Source organism: Nicrophorus vespilloides, unplaced genomic scaffold, assembly GCF_001412225.1.
Source record: "Nicrophorus vespilloides isolate i.1.1-1 unplaced genomic scaffold, Nicve_v1.0, whole genome shotgun sequence".
Lineage (NCBI taxonomy): Eukaryota > Metazoa > Arthropoda > Insecta > Coleoptera > Silphidae > Nicrophorus > Nicrophorus vespilloides.
In genome coordinates, this window is record NW_017100087.1 from 516,574 (window position 1) to 536,196 (window position 19,623).

Genomic DNA, 19,623 nt, shown 5'->3' on the forward strand with positions numbered 1-19,623 from the left:
GAGAGCGGCGAAAGCAATGATCTAAAAAGTTACAATTATTAAATAAAATCACCCAATTCTTCATTTAACACTTCTCAACGTACCAGTTTCATGATGAGGTTGTTGTAGGTTCGTTGATTGAACTAACTATGGTCAAAACACACGGTTGACCATCTTTTATACGTGAAATTTCATATAAAAAATATACGACTCACTAACTAGAAAATATTGCAAAATAAGATGTCCGATGACCTCTAATTCTTGTCGCATAACTTTTACTTAAATTTTTGGAATCTTATTCTCATCGGGTATTACGTGTGCCGCCGATTCATCTGTTAACAAATGCGAGTGGGCGTGAACAATTTCTTGATTATTGTCACATTAATTATACTAATTATAAAGAAATTACACGAAGAATTAATGAATTAATTGACACGTTAATAACCTTTAGGTTTATTTCTCAAATATGTTAATCTTAGAAGAGTATTTGTTGAGACCTTGCGTTTTAATAAGAATTATTTAACACAATATACGTCGATATAAGAAATGATGAACGTTTTCACTCTAAATATTGTCATAATGTAGTCTTATAAAAATAAATATCAGACGAAAAGTACTATTGTCAATAATAATAAATAATTATAATTATTCTTATTTGCTGATATATTTAATTTATAAATAATAAGAACAATTTTAAATCAATTATATCGGACCAAACCTTCCATAAATTTATTTTTTTTAGCTTTCTGAATAACTATTTTCTTTATTAGTTTTAATTAATAAAATTTCGTTTCAAATAAACGATTCTATGTCGTTCTTTGAACACATATAAATTATATGAGAAATCATTGATGTTAGTCTTATATTTCATTATGTGATTCAACTTATTATGTTGAATTCTGTAGTTTATCGTTCAATTTACAGTACACGACAAATTTTTATTTAGTAAATATTTTAATTTCAATATGAACAGATATTAGTAGTCTTTTTTATAATAAATATAGAACAATTATGTAATTTTCATTATTTATTTATCAAATCAACATAATTCGGCTATCTCCAGTAAATTGTTATATTCATTAGTAAAACTGTTTTTAATAGATTCTTGTTAGAAGAACCATGAAATCTTTCGGTTGCTTAATTATGTATATTTTTTTCTTTTGGCATAAGTTCTTCGATTAACCTTTTGGTTGAAAGTACTAATACATTTGTAATTATTATTATATATATTTATTTATACAGTGGAACCTCGCTTAATGAGAAAAATGAATTGTAAGGAAAATATACTCGTTTAACGAGCAACGTTTCGCATAACGAGTTACGAAGAGAAGAGAAGTCCCAGATTGCGCGCCTGTTACATAATTTTATAACTTGTGTACACATATTATGTGCATTTCTGAATATGTTTCACTAAACGAGTAAAAATCCGGAAATTTTGGAACGGATTAAACTGGTTAAGCAAGGTTCCACTGTATATTTTAATAAATACCAGAGTTTCATGATATGAAAAATTCAATATCATGTTAATCGATTGTTGTGAATATCATAAATAAGAGGATAATGGAAAAACAAGACAAAATATATAGAAATAATTTAATTTGCTATTCAGGTGTTTTTATCAGTTTTTATAGTAGTTTAGTGATCATCTTTTGGGATATGAGCGCCTTGTGGTTGGAAACCGTTCTCATCGGCAACATAGGTAACAGTGTAAGTGACACCATCAGCACCAATGTAAGAGAATTGTCCACGGACGGCGATGGCTTCGTTTTCAGTTCCAACGTTGATGAGTTGTCCTTGTTCAGAGGCGGAGATTCCATTGCTGGTCTCATAAGCGTGTTGGTATCCATCGACGCCGATGTTGTCCAACTCTTGCTTAACTACGTAAGCATCCTTATCCTCTTTGTGTTGTGGAGCAGCCAAAGCTACGGCAACGAGAGCGGCGAAAGCAATGATCTACAAATTTACAATTATTAAATAAAAAAATGCCGTCTTTAATTCACACTATTATGTACGCACCAATTTCATTTTTGTGTTGTTGTTGGTCTGTCGAGTAAACTGACTGTGCCGAAAAACTAAAACCGATCATCTTTTATACACGTATTTTTTTAATATAAAAAAAAAATAACCTCTGCGACGAACGAATTATTGCCAAACAGATGATGCGTGACCTTTCGATATTGTCGCTTCATTTTTTTCCTTGTAATTTGAATACTTGAATATAATTTAATTTGGTTTACGTTTGTATACTGTAATGAATGAATATAAAAAGTTTGAAAAATAACAGAAATATAAGTTTATATAAAGATTTTTAGTTAAATGTACATATAAACTGTTTTTGGATAAAAAAATGAGCGGGTAATTAATTTGAATATTTGCTCATGGATACATAGAATTTTAATTGCTAAACGTCTTCATTGCCTCCAAAATTTTCCACTCCATTTGGGGTAATTTACCCCGGTTTGCCGACCCTTATGGAATAGCAAATTTATTGGAAATACTCACTGGTGATGAATCTGCTGGTTTGTTATCAATAATGAGAAAAACTCTTATTAAATGTAGTTATAATAAATAGCGTAGGCAAGTTAATAAACTGCAAAACTATTTACATGAATTCAAAATATCTTGATTGATGAGAATTCTCATGAAATATAATGATTCTTATTAGAATGGGGACGATTTTCTAAGAGTAAACATATACATTCACACGGTTTAAAAACTTAATTGTCTAAAACTAAAGTAATAAATTCTATATAGAAGCTGAAATGTATAGGTCAATCAACCTAAATATTTGTTTTTAAATAAATATAATTGTAGTATCTTATAATATTTATGCTATAACATTTTGTAGAAAATGATGCTACTTAAATTTAGTTATGACTGCATTTATATTCGAGATTACATCAGCTGTTCATACATATTTTATCTATAAAGTAAACCCACGCGGGTAAATAAATATTGTTGTTTATTATATTATATAAACGACCAAAAAATCCAATTGATTACTTCTTGATGGAAAGTTATACTCGTGAATAGGAAATTTAAGTCACAAAACATTACCATCTTTTAAAAGGAAAAATATATTTGGATAGAAATATACATTTTTAGAGTTAGAGTATAATTTTAATTTACATCATTTTATAATCATTTTTTATTGTACATTTGAAATAATACTTAGACAATTTATTTACAAATTTTTAATGGCTCTTCTAATTTAGGTCAAATAGCTACCAATACTAGTTCTTTCTACTCGGAATTAAGGATTGATAAATATATTTGTATATAGTTTTGGAATCTTCGAAATATTTGTAATAAATATAACAATATTAAGAAATACATTTTTTTTGTAATACTTCAATAAGGGAATAGAAATAAATAATCAGGAATATTTTGATAAATTAATTTAATTTAATCAGAGATTTTCAATTATTTACATAATCATTAGCGAGTATTTAGTATTCTGGTTGTGGGATATGGGCACCTTGTGGTTGGAAACCGTTCTCATCAGTTCTTTTTATATTTAGTCACACTTTTACTTAAATCGTCTTCCAATATTATTTAACAATTTTACAAGTTCATTCATCAGACACGTAAACATTTTTATAATTCACATATTTTAAATGTACATTTAAAAACGAAAAATAATTTAGTGTATTTTTGTTTTCTTCAATTAAAATTTAGTCTAAGATTTTCAAACTGGATTATATTGAATCCGGACAGATAGAAGCCGGACTATGCGAGATATTGTTGTATTTTGTAATCTAAATTAAAGGTAATTATGACCTGTAATAGTATAGAAATATATCTACATTGTTATAACGCAATGAACACTGAATTGTTGTGAATGATGCAAATAAATGTTTATTTTTTCATTGGAATTCTCTTTAAATCGCATCATCTCAAAAGGAAGAGGTTATCTAGATATTGCTTTTGCGTGGTAAGATTTACTTTAAGCACGATATCGAAAATGCATTTACAAATTCTTACATTTTTTTTCAGAAATTTATAAATAAAGAAAATTAGGTCAACTTTGTTTTATTTAGATGCAATACGAAACTATATTTGGTAAGAAAATTCTCAATCGAAAATACTTCATCAATTGTACATCCTTTCTTTTAGATTACAAAATTTCTTAAATATTTTTTTCATAAATTTTAAATCTAATTTGCTTAATTTAATTATATTTACGTTATATAATTATTAAATATATATTGATTGCTTAAAATGAGAAAAAACTTAAATTAAGATTAATTAAATAATATGCGAAAAATATTCAACACAAACATCACACATACCGACACTCTGACATAAGAGATTACAAAACGCGTGGACGAAGATGTGTGTGTATGTATTTTATTTGTTAATTTAGGATTTTAATTGCATCATACTGTATCTACATTTATCTGTGTTTATGGCGAGGTGAAAGCTGGCCGTAAAACTTAATTAATTTGAGTTTACAAAAGAAAAACCATTGTGGTTTCGAATCTAGGATATACCTTAATGATGACTCAAATTATGTGAGATGTAATGTATCAAATGGAATTATTAACGATAAATTCCATTTGATACATTACATCTCACATAATTTGAGTCATCATTAAGGTATATCCTAGATTCGAAACTACCAGCAGAGCCATCGTTTCAAAATAATACCATAATTTATACACAAAGGTCAAGGATGTTTAGAGACGTGATTGATTTGAAAATTTGATGTTTCATGAAGGGAAACGTGCATATATTTAATATACATGAATTACATTAAGTATACAGATATGTTTAATAAATCAAGAATTATTATATTTTTATCAAATTCCTGGAAAAAATAATATTGACTATTTAGTTACATTTAGTAAAAACGAATAATCAATCAAGAATTTTCTAAAATATGAATACTAATTTTTGTTATTCATTAATTATTATATTTTTGAAATAATTTTCTTTATATTATTTCATTTTTCAGATATTTTGGAAATATCTTTCACATTTCAATTAAGTATGAATAATTGAAAATGTAAGATGTATATTGTATGCAAATACATTTTCCAGTATATAAATTCATTTATTTAATAATATTGATGTAATTACTATTTTGGTTAATAATAGAATTAGAGTAATCGTTTTTAAATAAATTTATTTATAAAATCTTTACCCACAAAATATAAAAACACAAAAAAAAACATATGAACAAATGAGCAAACGGTGGCGTTCGTATAATTACAATTAAAGTAAAGAAAAAAACTTGGCTGCAGAAGAGTGCTTCAGTTATTTAGGCAAATGTGCGCCCTCCGGTTGGTATCCATTTTCGTCGGCTACGAAATTGATGGTGAAAGTCTGCCCAGATTCGGGGTCAGTCCAAGTGAAGGATCCTTTGATCACAATGGCCGGTCCTTCGGTTCCGCCCAGATCCTTAAGAGTGCCCTCCTCATCACGCTTGGTACCATCGCTCGTCTCGAACCCAAATTTGTAACCATCAATGGCACCACCATTCTCGCTCTCGTATCGCACAATAGTAGCATCCTTACCACCCTGCGGTCTCGCAAGACAAACCCCGACCACCGACAGAACTAACAACAACTAAAACACATTTCATGCAACAAAACGAATGAAAATAAAGATCGCATAAACTCAGAATCATCATTATCACGCATAGAAAATATGCATGTAGTAAATAATGACTGTCAAAATAAATGCGTATAAGTGAATGATAAATATTATTATATGTCGTGTTGCACCTTTGTGTGGCCAAGACGAAGTGAAACTCACCGTTTTCATGATATCAGCAGCCGGTTTGTGTCTCCTCTGTCTGAGTGTGTGTGTCAACAACAATACTACAACAATGCACGTTATATCATTATTGCAATTATCCGCGCATCTTTATATACCGTCGAAGAAAAAGATGCATAGAAGGGGATGTTTGGGTTTCCCCACGCGAATCGCATCTCGTGCAATTAGCACATTAGGGACGACACTTAATTTTACTGCTGCTGCTACTTCTTCTGCAGCCGCTGTTCGCAATTATCGATGGCACACACGAATTTTTAATTTCAATACATTTCTGCAAACAAAACCCAATTAGAAATTTCGTAAATGCCATTCAAGCAGCGATAAACTAAGCAAACTGTTTGCAATGAAATAATATTTATTTTCTCTTTGTTGCAAACAATAACAGTTAGTAATTATAAAATTATTCTTTAAAAATTGAAAATAGTTACAAAATCGATACTCATAAGTAAATTTTGCAATTATTTACACATATATTCTTTTGTAGATAATTGCAAAATAATGCAAATAATATATTAATTATCAATTAAAAATAATAAATTATAATAACGTTTATTGAAATAATCATAAAAAAGTGGTAAAAGTAGTAGTCGTAATAGAAGTACACATTAAAAAGGGCTACTGTAGGAAGACCTATGCCTGACAATTGAACTTTACTATTGTCAGATATACTTTATTTTTTACATTCCAGTTTGATGTAATTATTATAGTCGATATATTTTGTTTCAGAGAAATTAATATCATGTTGGAGAATAAATAAGTGATGTATTTATAAATAATTGATATATGCTAAAGTGTAATTTACATTCGCTATATTACATTTTATTACAAACTTGAATATGAAGTAAGGCGACGAACCCAATAATAATTCTCACGTTACTTCTATAATACGGAGCAGTATAAAGTTGCTGCATCTTTTTAGAAAATCTGATGCAAAAAATATTTAAAAAATTGCCATACTGTAAAACCTTATTTAGAACTTCTTCGATAAATAGAATCGATTTATAGAAGTTTACTGTAAGACTAAAAATCTGTAAATTAATCTAACTTCTTTTCATGCTTGTCGTCAAGGAACGCAACTTAAGAGAAGGTTTTCTAATACTTGAAGAAAGGTAATTGCGTAAATTGTAAAAGTTCGCTTAGTTGGCGTTAATACATTTGTTTCTGATAAAACTAAAGTTGTTTCTCCATTACGTTGTTTCACGATTTCGTGTCAAATTTCAAGAAGATCGGTAAGAATGGATAGGAGAAAATGCAAGATTAGTGATGTGTTGTTGACAGAAATTCACCGACGACACAAATGTAGGATGGTGGATGGGTTTCACGAATTTTAAATGACGACCGAAAAAGGCATGTGTTCGTTTTGCCCAATATTTCTTAGAAAAAATTGAAAATGGAGAGTCTAGCACCTTTAGGAAAATAGTAACAGGTGATGAATCTTGGTTCTATAAGTACGATCCATGGTATGGAGCGCAAAAGGTGCAAATCCCTCAGTTAAATCAAGAACACAAAAATCAGCAAAAAAAGCGATGGTGTCAATTTAGTTTACCAGAGTAAAAGTGGTAGCTGCTAATTGATATAAGCGTAAATTATATATCTTATATTTCTTTACTTTAAGGTGAGGTAAGACGAGGAATCCAAAATTAAGTACTACATTTTTTTTTAATTTTCTTAATATAATGATTCTGGAATTTTCTTTTTTTTCAAAATTGTTTAGTTATTTGCAGTCAAATATGTCATGTTATTTATAAATAATTGCAACAAGCTAAAGTGTAAATTGTACACGTTATATTATATTTTATTAGAAACTTTAAGGTGAGGTAAGGCGACGAACCCAAAAACAATTCTCACGTTATTCCCGTAGTCACACGGCCGAAGATTTCGTTGAGAAACTAAATCGATTATAAAATATGTTATACATAGTATTTACAAAACAACAATTCCTGTAAAAGTTTCGCGCTTTCTCGAAAATTTCATAGAAATGAGATTTGCCATTTAAATGGCATATGCAAATTATCATATATTTTAAGAGCGTCTTGCTTTGATGCAAAATGTATATTTATATACAATTTCCTCCAAGTTTAGATGTTATATTAAACGTTTGATAATAAATTTGTTTACTTTTGATGAGTTCTGATTGTTTGTAAAACCGGTTAAGGAAATGTGCAATTTTGTACACAGATATTATTATTACGGTTTCGAAAATAGGAAGATCGGTATCAAATTGTATGAAGTGTGTATGTGCATGGAGAACAATAAGCGGCAACAATAAATAAGGAAATATTGCGCGATTTAATGGAGATAAACGAATTGCATAAATCTATTTAAAGCATTATTAAGCGCGCGATAGAAATGCTAAACGACAAATGTTTGATGAACTTTAGAGCTGCTGCCTTAATTTAACCTTTCCATTAATAAAATATCTCCAATTAGATGTATTAAATTCGTTTATAAGCGCATAACCGCACACACATGTGCGATATTAAGCGGAGAAAACATTACGAAATATCACGCCGCACGCACATGATGATGTACGAAAATCTTCCCAAACAACAGTCTCGAGGATAACCCAGATTTAGTTCATCCTTGCCGAAGGCATCTTTACCAAATGAGCTGTCTTGTTTTTATTTTCATTTTTTTTCACTCAATCTGCCGCCTCTCAGTTGGACATTAAGATTATCGCGTTTTTTTTTTCTTGCATAAAATTGGAATTTTATAGCTATAAATGTGGAGTAAATACGTGATTAGTATTACGAGGATTATAAATTAACTAATGTTTATACGAAAAAGTTAATTTCATAACTTGTATAATTAATTAACTTCGAATGTCGGCGAATCGTTTTTAATTTTCGCACGTACACAGTTTTACTCGCATACACACAAAATGTTAACGTTTTATAATTTTATTTATTGTTGCTTCTTGATATTTATAAAAGACTACAATTTGCATAAGCTATCTCCGCAACATCACTTATATCACTATTCTGTATGCTCATCGATTTATTGCGACATTTTCATCTTTATTGTCCTCATGCGACGATACATAAATAATACATAATTCTGCACGCCTTTATTGAAAATCGTGCGATTCAATGCAAGAAGCACAGATCTGTAAGAAATAGAAGCAAATAAATATAAACGCGCATACTCTTGTTTTTCTTCTTCTCTTTTTCGAGCAGCGAAATTTGCATGGTTTATTGTCTCGTGCGACTGAGTATAAATAATCGAAGCAACGACATTTCACTAATTGCTTTTTGCAAATTTCTTGTATTTAATGCATATTCGCGTGTCCGTATCCTTGAAAACGGTGCAGACAATCCTCTTCTCAGATATTATATTCACTCGGCGCTTCTGCTACTTAAATGTCAAATTGAGAGTTTATTTACCACACACAGAACAATCTGTTCTCTCCGGATTTGGAATACATGAGTTACAGACGCTCCGCGCGTTCCTTGCTGCAGTTTTCAGAGAACAATGACGAACACCATTGATATGTCGCATACGTTAACGATTGCCTCATTTACCACTTGCGACATTACCACATCCCGACGAAATATAAATAAAGTGCATCACTAATTGTTCACAAATATATTTATATGGGATTGCTACAAAAAAGGAAATCTTGAACTTTACAGTCGTTCAATTGACAACAACATTTATGTACTCCACATTATCTCAATTAAATTGAATTACACGACAGAGTATTAACAGTTTCAATTATATCATATTTAAAACTTATATATTAATAATTTATATACTAAATATGAATTGTGTCATAAAAGCACTTTTATTATTTTGTTTATAAATAAATTGTAAATAAAAACATATATTTCAATTATTTGTTAACTGTTATATAAGACAAAATAGTTATCTCTAGTGGCTATTGAGATGTATATTCTTGTAATAAGATTTATATAATTATAATATAATTGAATTTTAACAACATTTTCAACGGGCAAGAATTTTAACTCATTCCTAAATCATTTATAAAAATGCTAAAATAAGCTTAAATATCGTACAATGATGACACCAGAACACAATGATAATTACGTTTACAAATAACCAAATATTCCTATGCAAAACATAATTAATACTTTTCTATTATAATTTTCTGGTGACGTTATATGTTGAAATTTATTAACTGGAAGACCTTTGACATTGAGCATGTGACGAGAATCAGGAAGTCGCTTTGAAATCGCCGTGTTTAACCTAACACATTGACAAACGCGACAACACTAGCATTAGTATCTTATCATCAATAATGCAAAAAAATAGAACTTTCTATATTTTAAATGTTAACGCGAATCTTCTGCATTTCAATGTTTCATTATATTAAGAAATTGAAGTATACATTGCTAATTCTATTCGTTTTTTTAAAGAAAATGAACAATGTATGTGTTGACATAGTGCAAATAGTGATCAATTCGCGAAATGACTAAGAAACGTCCCATAAAGTAAGATTAACGAGTATCCGTTTTATGTTGCCGCATACTTCCTATAAAATTGTTCGGATTTACTACCGAACGTAACCTTCGTTAACGTAAACATATATGTCACTCATAGTACTATGACGTCTTATAAAGATAGTTAATTTCATTTTTTAATATCTTTAGTACTTGAGTAAACATTGGATTTCTCAGATGGATTATTTTTTATTATTTTTAACGATTGAAAAAGCATTGGAATTTCTAAGAATAACATATTAACTTAAATAATTAATGTAAATTTTAAATATTAATTTAGAAAGATTTCATTTATGTTATTCGTTTATTTCAATTGTATATTGTAGAAGATATTTTAATAAATACAATTTTTTATTATATTTTGTGTTTTAAAAAGTATTAGAATTCGCAGATATAAAATATTACTTTATAAAGATTTTGATTCTGTTTTTCATTTGTTTATTTGAAGAAGCATTAAAATTAGCAGGAATAAAATATTACTTTATAAAGATTTTGGTTCTGTTTTGATTTATTTATTAGAATAAGCATTGAAATTTAGAAGATACAAATTTTGTTTCTAAAATTAGCAGGAAGTAGCAGGAATAAAATATTACTTTATAAAGATTTTGCTCCTGTTTTGATTTATTTATTAGAATAAGCATTGAAATTTAGAAGCTACAAATTTTGTTTCTGAAATTAGCAGGAATAAAATATTACTTAATAAACATTTTGACTCTGTTTTTCTTTTATTTATTTGAAGAAGCATTGACATTTTCAATTGTCGACTACTTAGATATTTAAATGAATACGATATTCAATAATGAGTTGTTCGCGTGGACTTAATTATTAATGTAATTACTGAGAAAAGAAAATAAAAACAACAGCAATTGTTTATGCTGATGGGACTGAAATGAATACATTATTAAGTGAAATAAACATATTTCTTTACTAGGATATCTCGACATGATGGTATCATTTTGGAATGTAGGGAATATTTCTATAGATGTTGTGAGTGCGGATGGTATGTGCCCTCCTGAACGTAACCACCCAATGCAAGTGGTAGTGGTAAAATGTCAGTGAAGACACGCCGCGAGATCCTGAAGATTCATAGCAATCATATATAAGGCCCCACGGTTCGGACAATCTCAGTTACAGCAGTAATAAACTGTTCAACATACAGTGATCAAATTAATTAATTAATTTTATTTAATTCAAATCTATTTAATAAACATGAAATTGGTAAGGCAAAAAACAACAATATTATTTTTTACATATTCTAATTAATAATCTCATTACTCATTACACAAACTCATTACTTACTTGTATTAGTTAATTATTGTTTAAATATATAAAATAATAAATAAATAAACACAAATATTATACAACAATACTCGTAAAGAGATTTTATATGGAAGAAAACAATAAAATTCCATAAACTAGCTAACAGCTTTGTCGCGTAACCTCAATAAATAAATTCAATGTTAAAACGACGATATAAATGTCGAAGATGCAATCGGATATTCTTTTGGAATTCACTTAACATTTCACCGGCTGCATAATTCCCTCGTCTTCTCGATTAATATGCATTTTTTTAGCACATTCTATTAATAATATATATTTTTTAAAAGTAATTACAATAGCTGCATAATCTGAGAGTAAATTAGAGATGAAAATAATAAGTAATCAGATATTATTATTATTATTTAAAAGATGCTTAAATGCCAATTGGTTTTTGAAATCCTTTTACTTTCACCATTCATTTATATAAATCTTCGCACAGTTTTTTCTCCTTTGCATTTTTTCATAAATTCCTAAACGCATTTAAATGGCGTTTGCATTCGAATCAATCAATTTGCATTTCGATTTGAATCCATTGTATACTTCTTTCATGGCACAATACGCATTGTTATTTTTAATTTTAATTTAGTTTTCTTAATTAATTGGTTTAACTCACCTAAAATTTAGGAGATGACACTTCAACCACTTTCAACTTGTGACTGAATGCTGCTTCATTTAGTTTATTAATTAGAAAATTGCACTAATCATAGTTAGCACCTTGCGACGCGTTGTTTTTGTTCATTATTTTCTATTGACTTTTTCAATGAATATATTTTTGCTATAACATAATCACATATTATTCATTATTATTATTTCTTAAAAAAAATATGAATTTCGTTTAAACTTACAAAAAATCTACATATAAATCAGTTGAACTATCTTACGTATTCTTTATACTTAGTTATTTTTTTTACATTCTTAGATAAAAAAGAAGATAGAAACTATAATTTATTTGTTTGCTAAAAGAAACTTTTCTAAAATGTATTCATGAAATTTTTGTATTATTTATGAGAACGCTCTTTGAATAAATTTGAAGCGAAATTTCCATTGTTAAATTGCACGCATTTTTCAGAAATTACTTATGTGTAATTGTAAACAGAAAAAAAAAACTATAAACTATCTAAAGAAACCGAAAATTTTACTTTCGGAAGATCAAAAATGTTGGACAAGAATATCTATTTTCATCAAGATTGACAAGGTTATTGGTATTTGGTAATTAAATTAATAAACATGTTTTTTAAGTTGTTTTCTTAACTATGGTATTTCTATGAGAGATGTCACTACTTGATATGATTCATGTAAATCGTTCGAGATAATAAACGTAATGTTATGTAATTTTTTGTAGTGTATTGATGTGAAGTAAAATTTAGAGTTTTTTTTAAATTTAATGATCTAAAATGGTCTATATTTACATATTGGAATGTTAAAGTGTTTTTTTATTGGCAGTTGCACAAATCAATCATTTGATGTGAATCGATTCGTAAGGTTTTTTTTTTGAAACATTATTTACATAATGTTGTTACTTTCTAATTGACAGATGTTTCATATGAAGTTTTATGTATATAAATTGATTCGATTTTTTTTTCTGATTTGATTTGAAATTGGATCAAAGTATTAGTTAATGTTGTTACAAATTCAAATATAGTTTTTTGATTGAGTTATGTTATCTTTAGGTATTCGTTTTGGCCGGTTTGATCGCCGTATCGTTGGGAGCGCCACAAGGTTCAGACAAGGATGCTGTGGTGGTCAAAAACGACCTGGACAACATCGGAGTCGACGGTTACAATTGGGCGTAAGTGAAAAACTTGATCTAGTCGAGGTGTGAAATCCGGCGGATTATGTCGTGCGGATCGTGAAGAAAGAAAGTTAGAGGCATCATCCACCCACTGGATGATGATGGTAGTTGGGTGTGCCTTGGGGCCACCGGTACTGTACCGAAGCGTCTTCTCGTGACATTACCATTCCAAACGAATCCTTGCGCAACGGCAACGATGCTGCCTGCATGCACGATGCCTATCACACGATTGTTATCATCTGCCGTCAGTCAATTGTGTTGCAATGATCATCCTGCACTCTTCTCTTTCGCTCTGTTACAGTTATGAAACAAGCAATGGCATTTCCGCCAACGAGCAGGGCCAGCTGAACAATGCTGGAACGGACAATGAGGTTATCGCCGTCAGGGGACAATTCAGTTACATTGGAAAGGATGGAGTCAGCTATACTGTTACTTACATCGCCGACGAAAACGGATTCCAACCGCAGGGAGCTCACCTTCCCAAAGTCTGATGAATCACCTTGCCCCCTGAACCTCAATCCTCATGCGAAGCACACCTTTATCGATTTGTGATTGACCTACCCCTTGCTCTTTGATAATTTTCATAAAATTATCAAGCAGCAACGGATTCAAAAATCTAATACTATATTTATGTATATAAAGTGTATAAAACATGCAGCGACAACAACAACAATAACAGCTATTTTTTTTATATAAATAAAACAATGTCAAAAATTTATTTACACTTTTTATGTTTACCTTTCACAAATAACATTTTTAAGAATAAACAAAATATAATATCATATTGTTTCAATACACCAACTTATTATAATATTTATTATTAGTACCAGCATGATCCGTTACGTCATTATTTTAGGTTAGAACGACTTAGCTTAAAGCCACATTTAGAATAAAGTCTATTAAAAAAAGTAAAAAAATAATAATAAATAATCGTTTTGACTCTTAAACTGTCATAATTGAAGCAAATTATTACCAAAAAAAACTAAATCTATAGCATCGTCATCGGATGTTACATAAAGCATTAAATATATGGATCTTCAGAAAAAAAAAACTAGAAAATTTGTAGCAAAAAATTAATGAGAGATCAATTCTTATTGTTTTTCTACACACACCCATTCTTCGCAAAAAAAAATGTCCGAAAGGGTTTGAGAATCACTGCGTTAGATTAGGAAATGTCACTTGACTTGGCAAGGTAGTTTAGATAGGATTATTTAAAAAAATGAGGTGTAGGTAAGAAACTACATCCCAACTTTTACGTAATATATTTACTATTTAAAAATTGCTGGCATGTAAATATAAAGAAAATATAATTACATATTTTAAGTTGACGCACAGTATAAATATTTTATATAATAAACCATTTAGTTAACACACACGACTCTTCCGTTTCACTGTCATTGTAGTGATCGAATACCAAGATTACCAACAATATTTTATTACGTTGCCATTTACGAGTAAAATGTTGTTTCAGTATTTTGACAAGTTGCCAAATATAAGAAATTTATTAACTTTCACGCACTTTTACAAAATAAGAGATTTTCTTATATGAATAACATATTTAAAACAAAAATTGAATAACATATAGTATTATTGATGTCATACAATTAAAATTGCGATGACTAAATGCAATTCTAATGCACAATCACGAATTCACAAAAAAATAACTTGTTTACAATCCATTCACCAAATTGCTGTAATAATCATTAAGTAAAAAAAAACAAACATTAAATAGTTATCTGCTATTAAATTAAAATCTATTAAACTAATATACCGATTAATTACAAAAATCTATATCACTTAGCGGACGGTGGGAAAGATGAGATCCTGCAATCCATTTAAATTTTTTTCGTTGTTGTTTTTATTATTTCTCTCAAATTGGCGATCCTCTTGCTGATTAGTTCAAGGTAACTCAATCCTAATAACTCTGAGGAAAAGTTAAACAGCTATAATTAAAGTAGAAGATACGAAAGAAAGAAAGAAATAAAAGAGCGCGCGGTAACGTGTCTTCTTCCTTCGTGAGACGTAATTATTTTCTGTTTCTCTGGAACCTTGACCTATTAAAGAGGGAATCCGATTGAAAAGTATTAGCTTTGAGTAGGCGCCACATAACGTGTTACGCAAATTGCAATACATAAACACACACACATACGTATATATAGAAGAAGATGGAATTCGAAAACTTTCCTTAAAAATCGTTTCCTTATTTCGTTTCTATCGAAAATTACGCAACAATCGTCAATAATCGAAGCACCGAACAACAATAACGTCAGTGGGTTATTTGTAATTTTGAGAAATCTGCTTTAATATGTGCTTTATATAACTTTATAGATGTTGTTTATATAATTTGAATCTGGATGCTCACTTGCAAAATTAAATATATACATTTCATAAATATACAGTAAAATCATCGCATAGTGCGGTTCGGTTCACTATAAGTTGAAAATTAAAATTACAAAATTTAATTGATAAATAAATAAATTCTAAAAATTAGTACACAAAATCTATTTTTGGATTTGTACGGTTTCAAAGAGATTGGCGACTGGCTGTGTATACACTTTTATATAAGTCTAGTTGTGTAGTATAAAATGTTGGGCGAATATATCCGCCACTCGTCCACATACATGATTGTGCTCGTAAAAACAAATACAATTTTGCTACCAGAAGAAGCGACTTAACCTTCATATCCACAAAATAAGATGTTCGTTAGCCGACAATGAGTAACATAAAAGTCATATATCAACGATAAATTTTTATTCACGGAAATAACTTATTTCCTGAAAATTATTTGTTACCATCAAAAAGTTTTATATAAGTTTTAAATATATTTAATGATATTTATGTCTAAACTAGTTTTTATATTGTTAATTGCAATAATTCTGATTATGTATTATATCTCTACGTGCGAAGCAGAAATATCAATGATTGATGATTTTAGTAATTTAAGTAAATTATTACCAATATAAAAACAACTAAATCTACGGCATGGTCATCGGATGTTACATAAACCATTAAATAAATGGATCTTCAGAAGAAAAAAAAACTGGAAAATTTGTCTATTATAAAATGAGATAAACATACATCAATTTCAAGGTTACTGATGATGTTTTTTTTGTAATTTCCTGAGTTAAAAATGTAAAGAAACATTAATGTATTATATTCCGTACAGGAAATACACTAAAAACTATTGATATTCGCAAATATTATGTATAAAATAGTGTTATATTTATAAAGTTATTATGTAACTTGTGTGTAAAACGTGTGTGTATGTTATAAGAATGCTGTCTGGTACGAATGTCTAGGCAAAGGCCAAGTTCAATGAATTGTATCAGTTCAGTGTTAAACTGCTCTGAATAAAGCAGCCGGCTGCAATTAAATGTTCCTTGAATGGAACGAGTTTCGTAACGAAATTCTACAGCGAAAACAACTAAGCGAAACAACGCTCAACGTATAATTAAAAAAAAGACGCATTATTGAATCTGTTGAGCTTCGCGTCAAAAAACGTTTTATGTATGCTATTAATATGCATTCAGTATTACTAACATTTATTAATTATCAATTAATTAATGTTTAATTATTTCGTTACAAATTTAATTTTAAATAAGAATTAGAGAGCTCTAAAATACTGATTTTTTTTTAAGTTCATTGTTGTTATATTTTAGTTAAAAAATATTATAATAAGCAATTTTTTGATATAATGCAAGCATATATTTTGCAAAATATATTTTGTTTGTACGCTCTTTCTAAGTGCAAACGCATAATCAATCATGTTATGTCATCCATCAACGATGTGGACATGAAACTTTCTCGACTCGATGTATTCAAATGCGTATTGAAATCGAATAATGAGGATGCAATTGTGATTGAATTCACGTCGAGATTTAATAATGGAAATGCACGGTGCCGGTAAATATGAAAGAAAAGAAATGGAAAGTGGATGAGAATGATGATGATGATAAACCGAAATAGTCTAATTCAATGTTCAAATGTTTATTGAACAGTTATAAATCGGGATGGACTTGTTTAGAAGATGGTTAGATGCGAACTGCGAAATGACGCAACAACTGAGCGATAATCAGCAGAGTAAATTATTAGGTACAGACTGAGAGGATGAGACTCAGCCTCAGCGCATATCGAATGCAATAAAATGCGAGTTGCTTAAGGGATCGATAATTGGCTATTACCATTATTACGTTTCAAATCACTGAATTTATATTATTAACATATCCGTTTGGAATGCGACGAGCGGATGGAAGACAATGAGATGTTTAGGAATCGTGTGCAAATACCAACCAGACACATACATATACATACGTAAGAATATACCACTATGACAAGGTTATGGGAAAACGATGAGAGATGAACCTTTAAATGTCAAAATATTACTTCGAATCCCGTACAATATATTGTTCCAGAGCACCAATTATCTGCACAATACTCAAAATAGATACAACAGCAACAAACAAAAAAATAAACAACTATTCAATTTTATTTATCGCCTGCAATTATTGCGAAAACGTGGAGGAAGGCACAGAGACGGACGTCTGGATTGCGCAGTCCGTTGTGCAACGAGCAAATATTCTGCAGAATGTGGATAATCGAAGAGGGGCGTTCATTTTTTTTTCGGCAAATGCTTTGTTCAGAGCGAGCGTCGTACCGTGGAGGAGAGCAAGAAGATCGACTTCTGAAGAGGCTATTTATGTAATCAAAATTGATCAATCGCGAAGAATATGCTTGTAGAAAGAACAGAATCGTTGATGGCCTTTGACGCACTTTCCCTATTCCAAATATTTGACTGCATTTTGATTTAATTTCCTTTGATTATATAAATCATAAAGTCGAGAGTAGAAATATTTGAAATTTTATTGATCTTTATAATTTATATTATATTAACAATTCGAATATTTCATGAAAACAAAACGATAATTATACTTTTTATCCGAGATAAAGATGTACAAAATTAGAATCCCCATTTCATCAAGTTATATAACAAATTCGCATAATCATATATATGAAACTTTAGGTTTATTAGGTTTACGTAGAAATCGCTTTTTATAAAATACGAGAAATTTAAAGAAGATTCGAATAAATTATGTTAATATATTTTTTGGTCATAATCCAAAAATAACATTTGAGGAAGAAAACCCCCACTTCTTGCATCTGATTTAAATATACTTCTATGACAATATGAGTCGATGACCCTCGAGAATGTAAAGTAAAGATTAAATGAATACATAGAATATGTCGCGATTTAATTAAATAATTCTATTAACATTGCGATCAATACAGGTGCAAAAGGGAATTTAGTGAAAACATGACAGAAACATCCTTAGATCAAAAGTCAATTCGTTAAGCTACCAAGGACAGAGTAGTTTCCATACAAGCGGTGGTTGTCAACGTTTCTACGGTTCACAAAAGGATAACCACAATTAGTTATTTATTTAAGCTGTATACGGTATATACACTTACAAGATAATTCCAAATCCGACTTGACAATAAATATACAACACGTATCATAAACTAGATGACTTCAACTACTTACAATTTCCATCAGCTTGACATTATTAATCGTGACAAATGTTAGAAATAAGATATAATTATGATACATTATTGCTATATATAAAATCTTTTATATTTTTTAATCAAAATAAAAATGTATTTGTTTATTCTTCATTGACTTTTTACGATATATGAGATATATTTGCTATAAAACAGAGTTTTGTAAATAAATAAAAAAAAATGAGATATATTCATTAAACTTAGTTTAATAAACATTCAAATATATATATATGAAATCGACATTAACTTCAAATAATGTAGCATTTCTGCATGTCATTGAAAACGTAATATTTCATAAAATTAATAAAATTTGGACACTTAGTTTTTATGCTTAAACAATATAAAACCATATTCTTAATTGTAAATATTTTAATAACTTGTCTTAAAGTCTTCTTCGTTGTTATGAAAGACATTTTAATTGAAGAGTATCCGAAAATGAAGGAGGGAAACAGACAAAAAAAATATGTGGTGGGACCATTCTTTCGTTAGTATATAAACCGTGGCCAGAGATACCAAAAACCAGAATCATCTCATTGTTTCTTCGAACAAGAAATTCCCAACAACAAAAATGAAAGTGGTTAGTGATTTAGTCATACTCCTTTTGGATTATTTTGAATGGACGGCAGTGAATTAATAAATACGTTTCGCTTTCTTTGCAGATCTTCGTTTTGGCCGCTTTGGTAGCTGTAGCTTTGGCTAAGCCTTTGGACTCCGACAAGGATGCCCAAGTCTTGA

At 29.4% G+C, this 19,623-nt stretch overlaps 3 protein-coding genes across 3 annotated transcripts; 1 reads left to right on the top strand and 2 right to left on the bottom strand.

Annotated features, from left to right (window-relative positions):
- Positions 1-1,596: 1,596 nt before the first annotated feature.
- Positions 1,597-2,024, bottom strand: LOC108567270 (flexible cuticle protein 12-like). The gene is made up of 2 exons (XM_017927635.1): positions 1,996-2,024; positions 1,597-1,932 (listed from the first exon to the last, which is right to left on the bottom strand). The coding sequence occupies exons 1-2, from the start codon at positions 2,002-2,004 to the stop codon at positions 1,615-1,617; spliced, it is 327 nt and encodes a 108-aa protein (XP_017783124.1). The 5' UTR covers positions 2,005-2,024; the 3' UTR covers positions 1,597-1,614.
- Positions 2,025-5,129: 3,105 nt separating this feature from the next.
- On the bottom strand, positions 5,130-5,837 carry LOC108567271 (endocuticle structural glycoprotein SgAbd-5-like). Its single transcript, XM_017927636.1, has 2 exons — positions 5,740-5,837; positions 5,130-5,550 (listed from the first exon to the last, which is right to left on the bottom strand). Exons 1-2 carry the CDS (start codon positions 5,746-5,748, stop codon positions 5,239-5,241), a joined length of 321 nt encoding a protein of 106 aa, XP_017783125.1. The 5' UTR covers positions 5,749-5,837; the 3' UTR covers positions 5,130-5,238.
- Positions 5,838-11,405: 5,568 nt separating this feature from the next.
- On the top strand, positions 11,406-14,005 carry LOC108567272 (flexible cuticle protein 12-like). Its single transcript, XM_017927637.1, has 3 exons — positions 11,406-11,438; positions 13,211-13,329; positions 13,634-14,005. Exons 1-3 carry the CDS (start codon positions 11,430-11,432, stop codon positions 13,821-13,823), a joined length of 318 nt encoding a protein of 105 aa, XP_017783126.1. The 5' UTR covers positions 11,406-11,429; the 3' UTR covers positions 13,824-14,005.
- The last annotated feature ends 5,618 nt before the right edge of the window (positions 14,006-19,623 follow it).